The 18,111-nt window shown below is 47.6% G+C and overlaps 1 protein-coding gene across 6 annotated transcripts in view; it reads left to right on the plus strand.

The window, feature by feature from the left end:
* The window catches only part of HNF1A (HNF1 homeobox A), a 41,945-nt gene extending 24,548 nt beyond the window's left edge, over positions 1 to 17,397 (plus strand). For 4 of the 6 annotated variants that reach the window (XM_081891279.1, XM_081891277.1, XM_081891278.1 and 1 more), the window contains 9 exons: positions 5,915 to 6,114; positions 7,768 to 7,954; positions 10,295 to 10,524; positions 11,367 to 11,587; positions 12,120 to 12,318; positions 12,893 to 13,084; positions 14,153 to 14,274; positions 14,813 to 14,954; positions 15,970 to 17,397. In XM_081891279.1, the coding sequence (XP_081747405.1) occupies positions 5,940 to 6,114; positions 7,768 to 7,954; positions 10,295 to 10,524; positions 11,367 to 11,587; positions 12,120 to 12,318; positions 12,893 to 13,084; positions 14,153 to 14,274; positions 14,813 to 14,954; positions 15,970 to 16,097 (1,596 nt within the window). In that variant the 5' untranslated portion in view covers positions 5,915 to 5,939 and the 3' untranslated portion in view covers positions 16,098 to 17,397. Of the gene's footprint in view, positions 1 to 1,377; positions 2,711 to 3,641; positions 4,444 to 5,914; positions 6,115 to 7,767; positions 7,955 to 10,294; positions 10,525 to 11,366; positions 11,588 to 12,119; positions 12,319 to 12,892; positions 13,085 to 14,152; positions 14,275 to 14,812; positions 14,955 to 15,969 lie in introns of those variants that run through there. The other 2 variants (XM_081891280.1, XM_081891281.1) reach the window with 2 other exon arrangements.
* The last annotated feature ends 714 nt before the right edge of the window (positions 17,398 to 18,111 follow it).

Below are 18,111 nucleotides of genomic sequence, written 5' to 3' on the forward strand. Positions count from 1 at the left end.
GGTTTAGTGTGGATGGTCCAGTATAAATCCATCACTGGTGCACTGTTATTGCATCAATGCCGTGTTGCAGAACACAGACACACACACATACCAGTCTGGACGGACCCTCTGCCCACTGATGTGAAATATGAACCAGAGATGAACCAGTTCACACTTGTAGCCACTCCACCAGACCACTCCACCAGGTTTAGACAACCAGCTTAGTTCTACCTTTATCTGCTTGGTGTGTTTTAATGAGGGAGTGTGGTGTATTGGTGAGAGCAGCATCCACGAATTTGGTGCCACCCAGCTGTTTTGGGGGGTAACATATCTACATGGTTGTATTATGCTGGAGCTGATGGCAGTTATAAAAACAAAACATCTGGAAGGAACCAGGTTAAGAACATAAGATGACCCTGTTGGACCAAGCAAATACCCCTTCTAGTCCAGCATCCTGCCATCACAGTAGTCAACCAAGTGCTCCTAAGGGAAACCCTCAAAGCAGAACTCAAGCACAAGAGCACAACCACCTTCTGCCATTTCCAGCAACTGGTATTCAGAAACATTACTGCCTCTGAGTGTGAAAGCAGAGCTAGTAGCCATCAACAGCCCTCTCCTCTGTGAATTTGTCTATTCCTCTCTTGGTGTCTTCCAACTTGATGGACATCACTGCCTTCTGTGGGAGTGAGTTCTATAGTTTAACTATGTGCTGTGGGAAGATTTGGGGAAACTGAGTTAGAGAGGCAGAGTAGACCTGTGTTCAAATCCTCACTCAGCGACAAAGCTCACTTGGTGACCTTGGGCCTGTCACCAACCTTCAGCCTGACCTATCTCAGAGGGTACTTGTGAAGATGAAGTGGTGAGGGACCGGGCTATGAACTCTGCCTTGAGCTCCTATTTTAGGAGAGAGTGGTGTAGTGCTCAGAACCCGCTTGTGGGCTTCCCCCTAGGGACATCTGCTTGGCCACTGTGAGAACAGGATGCAGGACGAGATGAGACACTCTTCTGATCCAGCCGGCTCTTCCTATGTTCTTAACTATATTTAAGATGTATACAACAGCTTTTGGAGGATGCATCCAAAATGGGACTTTGGGTGGTAATAGCTGAGAGTGGCTGCCTCATCGTTGCCCTTCTAGTGGCAGGTGAAGAATTTTTTTGTCCCAACTGGATTTTAGGAACTGACTATTTTTAATAGGTTAGAGTGGCTGCCCCCGTTTTGTTCTTTTACTCACAGGTAAACGGCGTTTCCATGCGCTGCTCTGCGGCTTAGTCATGCTGGCCACATGACCCAGAAGTTGTACGCCGGCTCCCTCGGCCAATAAAGCGAGATGAGCGCTGCAACCCCAGAGTTGGCCACAACTGGACCTAATGGTCAGGGGTCCCTATACCCTATAAAGAGTTTGTTGTTCCAACTGGCTTTTAGTAACTGACTGCTTTTAACAAAACAGCTGGCACCACACTGTTTTTATTGTAATTATCTGTGTGTTTTAAATAGATTTTTATATATAGTTTTAATTCTAACAACGTTTAATTTTAATGGTTTTTTCCTATGTTTTTAGTTGTTATTATTTTTATCTGTAAGCTGCCTCTAGTCCCTGCCAGAGTAAAAGGCAGAGTATAAATAAATTAATCATTAAGTTCAAGCCAACAGGGAATTCTGCTGTGCAAAGCGCATAAAGTTAACAGGGATAAGGCAAGAACATAGCAATGTCCCAGAGGTCTTTCCAAGGTTCTGCTTATGATAGCATTCAAAACCTACCACTTGAGGTGGCTGCCTCACTTTGTACTGTGTCTCAGGCCTGATCAATCAGGCCATGCACAGCAAATCTGATGTTTTACGTTCACAATCCAGTTCTATCCCAAACTTGGGTCTGTAACATTAGCAGGCCGACCTCTGGGTTGCTTCATAGAAATTTCACGTTTTATAGCTAACTACCTCGTGCTTCCCACAGCTCAGGAAGAGAGCAAACACATGCTCAGCCATGCCAGATGATTAGTTTGCTCAATCCACTGAAGCAGTTTGGACTTTGGCTGTAGCAAATGTCCTGATAACACCAAAAGTACCTAGGCAGGTTTTACAGCTGAGTTAATTCTGCTTACCAGGCCTTCCCCCACCCTGCGGAGAGGGTGGGGTTTTTCCCCCCATAAAGGAAAGGGACAGAAGAATAACTGGAATCAGGCACAGCCTCACGTAGGAACCAGCTGCCTTATAATGAGTCAGGACTTATCAGTCCATCAAGCTCAGTGTTGTTGACACAAACTGGCAGCTGCTCTCTGGGGTTTCGGGCAGGTGACATTCCCAACCTAGCCTGGAGATGCTGTCGGGGATTAAACCTGGGACCTTTGGATGCAATACAGTTGCTTTACCCCTGAGACACAACCCTTCGCCTGAACAAGTTGTTGCCATTGCATTCACAAAGAGGCCCAGGATGTGTTTGGAACAATCCTAGCAATATCAGAAAAGCTTGCTGGATCAGGCCAATGGCCACCTAGTCCAGCATCCTCTTCTCACAGTGGCCAGCCAGATGCACCATAGGGAAACCTGCAAGTAGGATTCGAACACAAGATCCCTCTCTCCTCCTGTGGTTTCTAGCAACTGGTAATCAAAAACTTTGCTGCCTGTAACTGTGGAGGCAGAGCACAGCTATAGTAGCCATCCATAGGCCCTATCCGCCACGATAGTTATTGTACTAATACAGCACAAAAAGGAATGAGAGCAGCATTTCCATTGGTAAGAGTCGAGTATTCTGACAAGTGGAGCTAAGAATGTAATTTAAACATCAGTGGGGAACCGATATAGCCCTCTTAAGTGCTGTAAATCTGCTCCAGCAGTGGGTTTTCCCCCCAAAGAGTGTCCTTCTGCAGAAATATTAAAAGCTGATCAAGGATTCCAAACCAATGTGATGCCCGACAGATGTGTCTGGGGCTGATGGGAGCTGGGCTCAAAAAACATCTGTAAGGCACCCTGTTGGCTACCTCCCCTCCTCTTGGGAGAGGATCAGTAATGGCAGAAAAACTTTCTTGGAAGCAACTTTTGTTCACCATTACCAATCTTACCCTACAATGTGCAGCCTCAGACAACTCTATGCTCTGCGCCGGTAATTGCCAGTAGACTAGCGCTGAACAGAATCCTAAAAGCTTGAAAATCTCTGTGCTATAGAGAACAATCATTTTCTGTTGCTTCTCAATGCCATTACTTTGTTCAAATTATAGAAGCGGAGAATTAAAATGGGGTGTTTAACATCACTTTTAAAAATGTGTTAGGATTGGGGGTTTTCCAAGAGGGAAATGTGAATATTTCCTTGAAGAGCAAACTGAAAATTGTGTGTGTGTGTGTGTGTGTGTGTGAGAGAGAGAGAGAGAGAGAGAGAGAGAGAGAGAGAGAGAGAAGAGTGGGGGAGAATTTAAAATTGCACTATTAAGTTAATCAATTTGGGAAGGCAGGAGTAGAAACGTGGATTGTATTTTCTGATGTGGTGGAGGAGAATGCATGTGGGTTTTTAAAAATTTAGATTCTGTTTTGCTGCGAATGGCAACGGCTGTTGGGGCTCTGGGCTCAAATTGCAACATCATATTTGTTGTGTCACACAGTACACTGGCCAGCCTAAAGGCCAAATTCAACAGAGAGGGGGGAAATGTTACCAGGAGGAACAGTTCTTACCTTTCTTCCTCCTCTGTCCTTTCCAAGTCCAATTTATTCAATGAAATCAACAAAGATGCAGGCTTCAGGGTTCAAAGACCAGGGATGGTGTGAGCGGTGGTGATCTTGAGTCCAGGGCTTGGTCCGAAGCAGGAATCCCAAATTAGTTTTCAGAGGGATCAAAGGTCCTCTTTCTTGTACCAAGAATGGGTCTCAGAAACCCAGCTCAACATTGCTCAAGGAATTGGTGGAGAATAATGGGGTGGAGAGGCAGCATAGAAAATGAATAGCAAGAAGACAGATGTTGGAAAGCGGGCAAGTTAAACCAAAATAAAAGAAGGAAAATAACATTTAAGCAAAAGGCTCATTACGACTGGAACAGCGAGGCATTTCCCCCCCCCCCCATGAATGTTGCTTTCCCAGTTCTCCGGGATTGGGTTTTCTTTTAATGCTAACAACTTGATATTTACTTTCCATTTAAATTTGTGATGCTGCTATAAATTATCAACCAGGCTCTTGTTCCCTTTGAGTTTATAACTAACTACCTGGGTTACTTATTGTTCAGGTAACAAAAGGGAGGTGAGAAGCCCTTAAAAAAAGGGACCTCAGAAGCCCAGCGAAAAGGGAAGCTTGAACTGGTGCTGGGAAAAAGGGTCAGAGAGGGATAATAAGGGGCACCAGTGTCAGCAGGCCGAGGCCTAGCGGGTGGGAAGCAGTCTGCGAGACAGTGAACATTGAACAGGACCACTTGAACTGCGCTGTGAAAGAATGAGCTAGTTCACGCTTCAATCATTTGAAAGAAGCTCAGGGTTTCCCTTAACTCCGTGTTGTTGTTTTTTAAATGGGTTCCGCTGCTTTTTGAGGAACTTCCTCCACAAAGCAGCTTCACAACCTCCACTAAAAAACCCCAACTCCACCGAACAACAAAATATAAAAATGCAAAATATAGGAGCATAATAAATCAGCAATATGGAGTGGAGCACAGGAGTACAATACAAAACTATTCAACTCTTTCTTATCGTCAATGACTAGTATTCATAGAATACAAAATGTAAAGCATGAGTGGGGAGTGCTCTGGTGCTCGAATCCTGCTTGAGGGTTCCCCACTGGAGCATCTCGCTGGCCACTTTCAGACCAGGACTATAGACCAGATGAGGCCCCTTTGGCCTGATCCAGGAATAGGATAGGAATAGAATAGGAATGAGATTAAGGTATGGAGAGAGGGCGGATGGGTGTTCTAAAGAGGTTCACTCAACAATCTCCATGTTGTGCATACAACTTAATAGCTACAGTACCTTGGTTCTCAAACTTAATCCGATCCGGACGTCCGTTCCAAAACCAAGGCATTCAAAAACCAAGGCGCGCTTTCCCATGGAAAGTGATGCAAAACAGATTAATACATTCCAGACTTTTAAAAAGAACCCCTAAAACAGCAGTTTAACATGAATTTTACTAACAAGACCACTGACCCATAAAATGAAAGCAATAATCAATGTACTGTACTATAAAATAAATAAGATAGTATTGTAGATGATACCTGCACTGATGATAGTCATTGTTTGGATGGGGGGGCTTTTATCCATTTCTGCAGTCACATTATCCATCAGTCAGTCAGTAGCTGAACAGGGTTCCATACAGTCACATAAACAAATTAACCAGAAAAGCCTCAACAACAAAAATGCAGAATAAATAGCAAAAACAAAAGTGCTAAACTTACCGTAACCCGTTTCGGAAGTCCATTTGACTTCTGAAATGTTCAAAAACCAAGGCACAGCTTCTGATTGGTGCAGGCGGCCCGGAAACAATAGCTGACAGCCACATCGGACGTTCGGTTTCCGAAAAATGTTTGAAAACTGGAACCCTTACTTCTGGGTTTTCAGTGTTTGAGAACCAAGGCGTTTGAGAACCAAGGTACCACTGTATATAATAATATTACTATTACAATTAATTTATTAACCACCGTCTAAACCACCATATCAGGGCCCTTTACACATAAGATAATGAAAAACACTTCATAAACACAAAAATGACAAATAAATTTAAAATAAGACTAAAACCCTAACAAGTAGACACTCATGGTAAGTATAAATTTATTTAGCTGGGACAGCCTGCTGCACAGAGGAGACTGAACAGCATCTTCTACTGTTGACCCAACATCTACTACCAGAAATGTCATTGGTTGATTCTCCTTGCTTTTCAGGACTCATAGGGAAAAAGGACACGAAGGGTCATCTACTTGTAGTCCTACCCACAGTAACCCTCTTTCATGTAGTGTGTGCTTTCTGTTCCCTCCAGAGAGGATCCCTGGAGGGTAGCCAAGATGGTGAAATCCTACCTACAACAGCACAATATTCCCCAGCGGGAGGTAGTAGACACCACAGGCTTGAATCAATCTCACCTCTCCCAGCATCTCAACAAGGGCACACCCATGAAAACTCAGAAGAGGGCTGCCCTCTACACCTGGTACGTCCGCAAGCAGCGAGAGGTGGCTCAGCGTAAGTACAGCAACCAGCAGCTCTTTCCTAGCTCCAAAGCACGTACCAGAGCAAGGCCATTTTCCACCTGCTCAACAGCAGCAGAGCCGGTCAGCCCAACATTTGCAAGGGATTCTGGGCCAGGTTGCAACACTCGTGTGCCATGATGCTTGCTGAATTTCCATGCCTGCAAAATGTTGCTCCTGTTAGCTGGACAAAACATGGCCAGCAGCTTCAAATGTGCTGCGAGGAATAAATGAATTCAATGACTGAAAGGTGCTGGCCAGGTTGGCCCCTGTCAAGGGTTCAGGCCCAGTAGGCACAAAAACTGTGCCTTTCCACTCCTGCTTGGAGTGACTAGGAACCCGCCAGCCAGCTCCACCGCTGCCCTGGATGGCCAGGCAAGGTGGGTAGGCTCCTCTGGTTTTCAACATTGTGCTATATCAACAGCTAAACATCACAATATACTGATATATCACCATGTCTGAAATAAGGATGGAGCTATGTAGAGGCATTGGCTGGCTGCGCGGTTTCCCCCACATTGTGGTTTCTGCATAGCACCCACCCACACATATCATGATTTGCGATATATTGCCAGGTCAAAAATTACGAAACCGATATCACGATATGGACTTCAAACTAGTTCTGGATGGATGATATATATCACCCAGCCCTACTGCCAAGTGTGCAAGGGATGGGGAAGCACTGATACAGGTCCTTGCCAAAGGCACAGGAGAGCCTGAGCCTCTGGTTGCTCAGAACCCAAAGGACCCACTCCCATAGAAGAGGCTGACCACGGATCCTCTGCCTGGGCCTGTCGGTCAGCCTGCAGTCAGGATCATTCATTCATTCCTACTGCAGACCCAAAAGGAAGTCTCCCTCTATTAGATGAGGCTGCCTGTTGCATATCTAGATGAATGATCTGGCTTGGGGGAGCATCCTTCAAGCCAAACTTAGAAGATACGCAGGGAGCAACAACTTCCTGTAGGGTGGACTTCTGTCTTTGGGGATGCTAAAAATAGTATGAACCAGGAAGTGACCTAGCCAGACAATGAGATGGGTTTTTTTCCTACCCTTAACACATGCTTTTATATCTATGTTTCTATGCAGTGCTCTTTTTCTGGGGGGACGCAGGGGTACACATACCCTAAACATTTTGTGAATCTTTGTATTTTTGTCCATTTACTGTATTTATTTTCCCCAATTTGAACTATAAAATGGCGATTTTCTTGAGTGAAAATGAGAGTACCCCTTAACATTTTTTAGAAAATGTTCTAGTGACTCCATTCTCGCCCCCCCCCCCCAGGGTCATCCCTGTCGCCAACTCATTCAATTTTCTGTAATTCCGCTGAGTTGCTTTTTAGACGCCTTGCTTTATTCCCCCCCCCAGCTCCTCCCACCTGGTTTCTTCAAGAAATGGACAGCATTATTATTGTTATGAATAATAATTATTATTATCAGCCTTCAACCTAAGGTCACACAACAATTTAAAACACAACATTAAAAACTGTTTAAAACAATTTAGAACCACAAGGGTATGGCGGGTCAGGTGCTAAAGTCCTGGGCAAAGAGATGTGTGTTTGACCAAAACAAAAAAGAATAATGATATAGGGAGTTCCACAACATAAGAGCTGCCCCAGAGATGGTTGCACCCCACCCTTTCTGTGGTTCCAGAATTCACCCATGCTGGCCAGGGCATTATGGTGGAAGACGCAATGGGAGAGGACCTGCCAACGAAGAAAGGCAGACGCAATCGCTTCAAGTGGGGCCCAGCTTCACAGCAAATCCTCTTCCAAGCCTATGAGAGGCAGAAGAATCCCAGCAAGGAGGAACGGGAAGCCTTGGTGGAGGAGTGCAACAGGTGAATGGAGGAAGGTCCCTCTTTTAAGAACGTAAGAACATCAGAAGACGCTGCTGGATTAGGCCACTGGCCCATCTAGCCCAGCATCCTGTTCTCCTAGACGAAAAAAACTCATGCAGTACATAGCACTTATCCACATTTACCTTTTGCCCTGCTGTGTCCAGGCACAAGTCTGCGCTTAAAAGTTCCTTGCCCAAGCATGGGTTTGTTTGTTTGTTTTGCCCCAGAGTCTTCCTTGCAAAAGCCCACATTTTAGCACTCCATTGGAGAAAAAGTCAATTCTGGTTTTTCACAGATTGCTGTTTGCTCTGATTGAGCTTTAAAGAGTGGGTTTTCGCAGGGCAAGCACCAGAGCAGAAAGAAAGGCGCTTGGACACAGAGCTTTAAGGTGCAGACTGTGCCTGGAAAGGGCTGGTGAAAGGTGAGCGTGGATAAACCCATAGTTAAATTATGGGGATTGCTCCCTCTAAAGGCAGCGATGGCCACCAACTTTGATGGCTTTCAAAGAGGATTGGACAGATTACCGTAATGCAATGATAAGCCTTTCAAGGGCTGCAAGCCACGGTGGCCATGCCCTGCCTCCATAATCGGAGGCAGTGATGTTTCTGAATACCAGTTGTGGAAAACCACAGGAGAGAGTGTTCTTGTGCTCAAATCCTGCTTGCTGGTTTCCCACAGGCATCTGGTTGGCCACTGTGAGAACAGGATCCTGGACTGAATGGGCCATTGACCTGATCCAGCCGGCTCTTACTTATGTTACACAAAGTAAGGGGTGGGAAGAAATGGGTGGGGGAAGTAAATTATTGGTTTTGGCTGAGCTGGGGCTAATAATTCCTTGCTCATTCTGCCCCCAGTTTAACTATTTCACCCCAAATTAGACCTAAACATATAATCAGCTATGAGGTCTAGATGAACCTCAGGACTAAAAATGCAAAAGTACAGAGAGATCTGAGCCAACTATGGTTAGACTATAATTAATGCAGAGGAGGCGCCAAAAGTAATTACCTGAAAGCACCTCTACAGTCCGGGACGATGGGATTCTTTAGCACCCTATACTGGAATCTTATGAAATGCTTCATCGCTCAGGGGCTGTCAGCTGTGTGCTCCTCACACCTTTAAAATACATCCAAAGCACATTTTTCCCTCCTCAAATTATTCTGGACATGGTGGTTCACTCTTCACCAAGTTACAATTCGAAGCAAGAACTCTTAAGAAACTACAGGGCTCAGAATCCTTTGAGAAAGCTGAAATATCGCCCCAGATTTCATTCCATGATTTTCCAGGGAAGCGGGAACAGACTTATTTTCCTAACATGGAAAGGAGTGCTAAACGTCCACTAGGTTCTGCTAGATTTCTGAAAGTGGCCTTTATGGCAAGTGAAGGGTCACATTAAAGGAGAAAACTCTCAGGGAAGAAAACATTGGGAAAATGGAACAAAACACATTCCCACAGGAGGCAGTGATGGACTCCAATAGGGATGGCTTTAAAATAATAATAATAATAATTTTTTATTTATATCCCGCCCTCCCCAGCCAAAGCCGGGCTCAGGGCAGCTAACAACAATAAAATAATACAACATTTTAAAATCATTTCATTATAAAATTAATTCCAATCAAATTAATGGCAACCATTGGGCTAGAGTTCTGTGAAGGTTGCCTAAGGAGGGAGTCAGGCTGTGCCCTGGCCAAAGGCCTGGTGGAACAGCTCTGTCTTGCAGGCCCTGCGGAAAGATGTCCCGCAGGGCCCTAGTCTCTTGTGACAGAGCGTTCCACCAGATCGGAGCCACAGCCGAAAAAGCCCTGGCTCTGGTTGAGGCCAGCCTAACCTCTCTGTGGCCTGGGACCTCCAAGATGTTTTTGTTTGAAGACTGTAAGTCCCTCTGTGGGACATACCAGGAGAGGCGGTCCCATAGGTATGAGGTAGTCCTAGGCAGTATAGGGCTTTAAAGGTTAAAACCAGCACCTTAAACCTGATCCTGTACTCCACCGGGAGCCAGTGCAGCTGGTATAGCACCGGGTGAATGTGATCTTGCAGCGAGGACCCCATAAGGAGTCTCGCCGCGGCATTCTGCACCCGCTGGAGTTTCTGGGTCAGTCTCAGAAGAGGATTGGACAGATTCATGGAGGAGATTCATTGTGAGAAGAGGATGATGGACTATATGGGCCACTGGTCTGGTCCAGCAGAGCTCTTCTTATGTTCTTAATGCAGCTCATACATCTTTGGAAATGGTGCAACAGGCACACCACTCCTTTGATTTGAAGGGGTTCCCTTTGGAGAAATGACTTCGCCTTAACACAAGCCCCGTCCCCAACCTGACAAATCCATGGCCTTTCTCGGCAGGGCAGAGTGCATCCAGCGTGGTGTCTCCCCTTCCCAGGCCCAGGGTCTGGGCTCGAACCTGGTGACTGAGGTGAGAGTTTACAACTGGTTTGCCAACCGCCGGAAGGAGGAGGCTTTCCGGCACAAGCTCGCTATGGACAGCTACAGTGGGCCGCAGCCCGGATCTGTGCCCACCTTGGGCTCTTCCTCGCTCCAGTCAGCAACACCCCTCTCACCAAGCAAGGTCCATGGTGAGTGCCAGGCGCTATTTATTTATTTATTTGAAATCTCTCCCCACCCACACAGCTCTTAGACTTCAGCCAAAATGACTCCCAGAGTAGCTTACGGATCAATCCCCACCACCACCACCAGTTCCTGCCCTCCAGTTTAGAATCTAAAGGACACAGCCCAAAAGGAAAGAGCGAGGAGGAGGGAGGGAGGATAGGGGGGAAAGCAAAGTCCAGGGCAAGTTGTTACAAGTTACAGTTCACACAATGGCCAGTTGCAATGGAAGCATTTCAGATTTTATTTATTTATTTATTTATGTATTCATTCATTCATTCATACCCCATCCATCTGGCTGGGTTTCTCTAGCCACTCTGGGCGGCTTGCAACAAAATATTAAAAATACAATAAAACATCAAACATTAAAAACTTCCCTAAACAGGGCTGCCTTCAGATGTCTTCTAGAAGTCAGATAGTTGTTTATTTCCTTGACATCTGATGGGAGGGCGTTCCACAGGGCAGGCGCCACTACCGAGAAGGCCCTCTGCCTGGTTCCCTTGCTTCTTGCAGTGAGGGAACTGCCAGAAGGCCCTTGGAGCTGGGCCTCCATGTCTGAACGATGGGGGTGGAGACGCTCGTTCGGGTAAAGCCAGATGGATTGGCTGCTGCTGGGTGACAGTTGAGGAAGAGGCCATGACATGTGTTCTCTCAGCAGAACCAGTGGAGGAATAAATTAATGGTTTAAATGAACTGCCTCACTCTGCCTAAGGGTAGGGCCGGCCCTGTCTGAGATCAGAGCTAAGAGTCCTCAACTTAAGCACAAATTACTAAGAATTATTCCCCCCTCTTTTCTTTTGTTTGTTTGTAGAACAATCCCCTTTGCAGCAGCAACAGCAGCAACAACAACAACAACAACTCTCCTTTTCCGACTCCGGCATGAGGTACAACCAGCAACCCGTCAGTGAGACAGATTCCTCAGACGGCAACCAGCATGGGGGAAGCAATTCCATTGTGACCACCCAGACTATCTTGCACCATGCTTCTTCCCCTGGCCTGTGTTCAGTTAGTTCTGCAGGAGATGCAAAGCTGGTGAGTAAAGCACTGCCTGGGCCCATTGGCACCACCTACTGTTGGGCTCCCTGCCTTGCACCCTATTAGTCCCAAAGGGGAACTAGCCTCCACTGGATGGCTGGGAGCCATTTTGTTGCTGCTCTTGTTGAACAACTGGGGACCAGAAATCCTTGCCGATCTCCTGAAAGTCATCCAGAAATCTCCCAGTGGTTCTACTTACTGCCAAGCTTGCCAATAAATGCAATTAATATCGCACCACTTCTAAGCTATCCCAAATGTACATCCCACAATCCTGCAACTCTCCTCAAAAAGCATGTTGATATCAGTGGCGTAGCGTGGGGGGTACAGGGGGGGCCAGCCGCACCGGGCGCAGCATCTGGGGGTTAGGGTTAGGGGGCACAAATCCACGGGTTAGGGGGTGCAAATCCACAGGTTAGGGGGTGCAAATTACTTGCCTTGCCCCGGGTGCAAATTACTTGCCTTGCCCCGGGTGCTGACAACCCACGCTACGCCACTGGTTGATATTCTTCCGTATTTCTCCTGTGCACAGATCTCTGCTCCTGGGGGCTCTCTCCCCCCAGTTAGCACCCTGACAGCCCTGCACAGCCTAGAGCAGAACCACACCCTGAGCCAGCAAACCCAGAACCTCATCATGGCATCACTCCCAGGCGTCATGGCAATTGGGCCGGGAGACACATCTTCGCTTACACCAGCCTTCACCAACACAGGGGCCTCCACTCTGGTTATCGGTAAGTGAGGAGAGACCCAGGGAAGGCATGCCGTTTGCATACAGTAGCAAACGAATAGCTTTCTAGTCCTCGTTGTACAGCAAGACTGTTATGTACTGAGTTGAATAGGATCCAAATAGCAGCAGTCTGATTGGTCCTAGAACAATAGGATTTCAGAATGCGGCAGTCTGATTGGTCCGCAGGAGCCACCCAATCCAACTCCAGGTGGAAGTGAATCTGCAATCTGATTGGCCTACAGGAGAATCCTGGAATTAGCCAATCACGTGGGGCCCATTGTGTAAATAATGTATATAAAGCAGACATTTCGCGGGAACTTCCATTCCTCCTCACTACTATGAGCTGAATAAAGAGCATGAAGTCCACACTCGACTCGGAGTATATTTCAAAGACCCACTGAAGTAAAGCTGCAGAATAGTGCCAGGATGCTTCAAGACGACAAACACTGGTTCTCGCTTTCCACCGCTGCAAATCTCCTGCAAAAAAAGGGAGACTTTGCTCCCTGGCTGGCTGGAACTAGCTGGTGATTTTTTGGGGGGAAAGTGAACCACTAAAGATGCTCTTTCCTGTCTTCCAGGCTTGGCCTCCACCCAGCCCCAGAGTGTCCCAGTGATCAACAACATGGGCAGCAGCCTCACCACCCTGCAGCCAGTCCAGTTCTCCCAGCAGCTGCACCCATCATACCAGCAGCCCATCATGCAGCAGGTCCAGGGCCATCTCAACCAGAGCCCTTTCATGGCCACCATGGCCCAGATCCAGGCACCTCACGGTAGGTTGGGGAGCCAGCAAGGCAGGGAGGGAGGCTCCCTGGAATTGTGGGCCAAGGACTCACGGCAGGCCTTGTTCAACTCGATGTGGATACTTTGGACTCCATTTCCCATCATCTCCAGCTAGTCAGCACAGCTGTGTTCTCATCATACAGCTGTGTTGGGTGGGGCTGATGGGACTTGTAGTCCAAAGCACTTGCAGGACATCACGTTGTGGGAGAAAAGGCAAATGCAGAGAGGATGAACCTACCCTTGGCTACTAGACTTGGCAGCTAAACTGAGCCTCCATGGGCAGTGGCAGTCTGCCTCCGAATATCAGATGCTGCAGCGTTTGGATGGAGAGGCTCCTATAAGGCACACAGAGCTTTGCAAAGGAAGATCAGGCTGCCCATTTTAAAAGGAACACATGGATTGTGAGGAAAGCGTAGCTAATTGCCCCTGCCTTGTTTTATTATGATTTTTCCTTACATTTATTCCACACCTTTCCTTCAAGGAGCACAATGTGGTGTACGCAGTTCTCTTCCTCTTTTATCCTCACAACAATCCTGTGAGGTAGGTTAGGCTGAGTGTCGGTGACTGGCCTAAGGTTACCCAGTGAGCTTCGTGGCTGAGTGGGGATTTGAATCCAGCTCTCCCAGGTCCTAGTCTGTTACTCTAACCGCAACACCAACTGGGCCTCCCTTCTTCCACCTCTTCTTAACCCCGACGCCTTTGTACAGCCATCTTGAAAGCGTTCCCTTCCTTCCCCTGGTCGCCTTCTAAAATAACACCCTCCTCCTTTTTCTGTCAGCCCTAGGAGGACAACCTCAGAAGAAGAAGCTGTGGTGGTGGTAGAGAGAGGGAACCTACCCTACAGGGTTGTTGTTCAGGATGAAACGAGAAGGGCTCCCTTACTATGAGCACTGAGCTTTTTGGACGAAGGAGAGCAGGGTACAAAGGATGATTAAAAAGTAAATAAGGGATAATGGTCACCCTAGAGATGCTTGGAAGCCAGGGTTAACTCCATGGTTCCCTTCTCCCTCAAGAGTCCCCCATATAACCTCTATTCTCATGCCTTTTTGGTCCCCTAGCTCTCTACGGCCACAAACCAGAGATGGCTCAGTACGCCCACACTGGGCTGCTGCCGCAGACCATGGTGATCACAGACACAGCCAACCTCAGCGCCTTGGCCAGCCTGACGCCAACCAAGCAGGTAAGATGGGCTGAGGGGGAAGCCGGGAAAGGAGGAACCTGGGAAAGAAGCCCTGAAATCCAAAGTCATCCAACCTCTGTTTAAACACCTCCAAGGAAGGAGAGTCCACCACCTTCTGAGGCAGTCTGCTTCACTGCTTAACAGCATTTACCATCAGAAAATTCTTCCTAATATCTAGCCGGAATCTCCTTGTCCTTTGAATCCGTCAGTTCAGCCATCCATCGTGCGCTACCCTCTGGAGCAGCAGAAAGCAAGCTGCCTCCATCTCTCATGTGACAGATATTTGGCTGTCCTATCACCTCTCAATTTTCTCCAGGCTAAACATACCCAGTTCCCTTAACCGTTCCTCATAAGGCTCTGTTTCCAGACCCTTGATCATCTTGGCTGCCCTTCTCTGCACACTTTCCAGCTTGTTGATATTCTTCTATTCAATCAAAATTTTAATTTTAATTTTAATTTTGTCTGAAATTCCCAAAACCAGCAGTTTCCAGATTTCTTATTGTGTTGTTAATCTCTCTCTCCCTCCCACATTTTACAGGTGTTCACATCAGACTCTGAGGCACACACAGAGTCTGGGATCCACACGCCCCCCGTGCAGGCTTCCACCATACACTTACAGAACCAGGATGCCACCATCCAGCACCTCCAGCCCAGCCATCGACTCACCTCTAGCCCTGCTGGTAGGTGGGGAGCCCTGCTTTGAAGAATGCACAACTGAAGCTCCTGCCAGCATTGAGGGCTTTCCATTCTTTGGTGAAGCAAGGGGATTTCATAAACATTGCATCCTCAAGACAGTAACTTGCAGTGTTTATTGGTTAGTGTTGGGGCAGCCCATGTGGACTACGACCCCCATCAGCCCAATCAATATGGCCATTCATCAGGGATGATGGGAGCTGTAGTCCACTTCTGGTTGGCTATCCCTGGAGTTTCTCCAAGCCGTCTCCCCTCAATCTGATGCCTGCCCAGATGTTTTGGACTGCAACTCCCATCAGCCCCAGCCACCACATCTGTGCTGTGGGAATACAAAGAACCACCTTATAGATTGGCCCATTGAGCTCAGTATTGCCTACACTGACTCGCAGCTGCTCTCTCTTCTGCTCCAGTATCATATAGTGCTGGCCTGGCCCAATGGGAGTTGGGGAAGGTTGAACTAAGCACTGCAACCCTAAAATGCTTGGGAGGGGTGTGTGTGTGTGCATGTGTGTATATTCCCTTTTGCGGGTGTAGAAGCTGAAGGAAGGCCTGTAGCTCAGTGTCAGAGTGCCTGCTTTGCATACAGATGATGGCTGGTTCAATCCCCAGTATCTTCCAGTAGGGCTTGGAGCAACCCCTACCTGAAATACGTTGCTGCTGGCTAGTGTTGACCCTGCTGAGCTAGCTGGACCAATGGTCCATCACAGTGTAAGCCAGCCTATGTTCCTAAGGAAACGCAGTGTAAGGTAGTCTCTATGGGAGTATATTGTATTTAATTATGGGGTATCAGAGTTTTTAGGGGGCTAACCAGGCTGGGATAGCAGGCTTGTTGGTTTTTGAATGTCTGATGTAGGTTTTTTCAATTTCGTTGTTCTGTATGGGACAATGACAATAAAGATTATCGTATGATCGTATCATATCGAGTGGTGATCTCTCCCTGCTTACACTCACGTGTGCTTATGGGTGTTTTCCCCTCCCCTCTTCTCCTTTCCTTCCAAACAGTCTCCTCCAGTAGCCTGGTGCTCTACCAGAGCTCCGACTCCTCCAACAGCCACAGCCACTTGCTGCCGTCCACTCATGGTGTGATAGAGACTTTTATCTCCACCCAGATGGCCTCTTCAACCCAGTAGCCTGATGACCACCCAAGGACCCAAAGTGCAGAGGAGCCTCATTCACAGCTGCCACCACCCACTGATGTCTGCCTGCCTGCCTAGGATGGAGGGGGCAGCCAGCCAGGGGGCCTTTTTTCTCCTCCAGGACATTGAGCACACACACACACACCCTTGTTCCACACCCCAGACCCTCCTCAAGAGGTGAAAATATGCGCACAAGGAACGGAACGGACTCCCTTCGAAGGTGGTGGACTCTCCTTTGTTGGAGGTTGACTGGCCATCTGTCAGGGATTCTTTAGCCATGATTCTTAGGTTGAACTAGATTAGCCTCCTCTCAAACTCAACTGTTTTATGAATGCCAAGAGGAACAAGAGAGGAACAGCTGGCTGGCCCATGCTCTTTGACTGCCTTCAGGACAGGACTGCAATAGAAGCTGCAGCCCAGCTTAGACCAGGCAAGAGCCAGCCAGCCCTGCAGGCAGAAGCAAGGAGGGCTTGGCTCCAGCGGCAGCGAGAGACATGTGTCCTATACATTTCTGCCGACAGGTTGAAGCTTCAGGCAGACCCTGCACAGGTAGGCGCATCTTGGTGCAAAATGAGAAAGAAAATCATCCTCTTACTCTTTGTTCCTGCTGATCATCAAGATACAAGCTTGCCCGGGGTCAAGCAAATGCCCTTGAGGAGGAAACTCGAGCTCAGCCAGGCCATGAAGCCAACAGGTCAGAGCCAGAGACCCTATAAAGTCTCCAGCTCATCGGCGTGAGAAAATAGGACTTTGGCTCTTGGCAGCCACAGATCGCCTTACATGAGCCACGTGTGACGCCTTTGCAGGAAAAGGGAGGGAAAAGAGAGGCCCAGCTTCAGCTGTGATTTCTGCAATGTCAGACTAGATGAACTTGCTCTAAAGTAGTCTTTAATAGGAAGAATGTATGATACAGGAAGCATCTTCAGAAGCTCAATTTTGGGTGTGGCAAGAAGCAAAAGCGCATAGGGCAGCGGAAGTGCCTCTTACTTTTTTGTGATAGGTTAACATTTCAGCCACAAACAGAAGTCCCTCCAACCAGCAAATCAAGGGCCTTTAGTGCAATTCAGAGACACATTCCAGCCAGGCACAAACCACTTAAGGGCACTGAGCAAGGCCAGTAAGGAATGTGACCGGACAAGAATCATGAGGGCCAGAAAGAGGAGGTTGGAAGTCCGCTTTCCCCTGTCCCTGCTACTGAACGATGCATTCGTACAGGCAAGCTGTGAAACCTAGAACATGCAGTTCAGGTGCAGGATCTGGTAATGGGCGCTGCATTCTAAGAACCTCACTTTGCTCTTGCGAAACAAGCAAACCAAGTTGCCAGTCCTCATGGTAGCTAGAAAACAACAACGCCCAAAGCAAAGCCAAAGATTGTGTGAGCAAGGGCATTGTTGAAGCTTCCAATAGTCAGGGAGTAGGTCTTCACACATGGAAACCTTGACCTCCCCAGTTATCTCCACAGCAAGCCCCCCTATACCCTAACCCAGTGTTTCTCAAACTTGAGTCCCCAGCTGTTGTTGGACTATAGCTTCCATCATCCCTGACCACTGGTCCTGCTAGCTAGGGATGATGGAAGTTGTAGTCCAACAACAGCTGGGGACCTAAGTTTGAGAAACATTGCCTAACCCGAAGAACCCTTAGCCTCCTTTCCCAGCCTACAAAGAACCCCATTTGTGGCATTAACTGTCCAACACACCCTGATAAAGACACTTAAAATGCATAATTTGCACCAGAATCACCACGAGACATTACTTTTTTAAGTACAGGATTTCAGTTCCTCCCCCCGCACCCCAGTAGCTCTCATCATTCCTTAGTTTGAAAAGTGCTCAGGAGAGAGAGAGAGAGAGAGAGAGAGAGAGAGAGAGAGAGAGAGAGATGCATCATTGGCCTAGCAAGAGAAGATGATCTGAAATGTGAGCATTCCTTCCCGTCCTAAATCATGACAGCTGCAAAGTTGGCAGAATTGCTTGGGCTCTGTGATGATGACTGATTTCTCAAGTGCCATGCC

Source organism: Podarcis melisellensis (assembly GCF_964234715.1).
Source record: "Podarcis melisellensis genome assembly, chromosome: 16".
NCBI lineage: Eukaryota > Metazoa > Chordata > Lepidosauria > Squamata > Lacertidae > Podarcis > Podarcis melisellensis.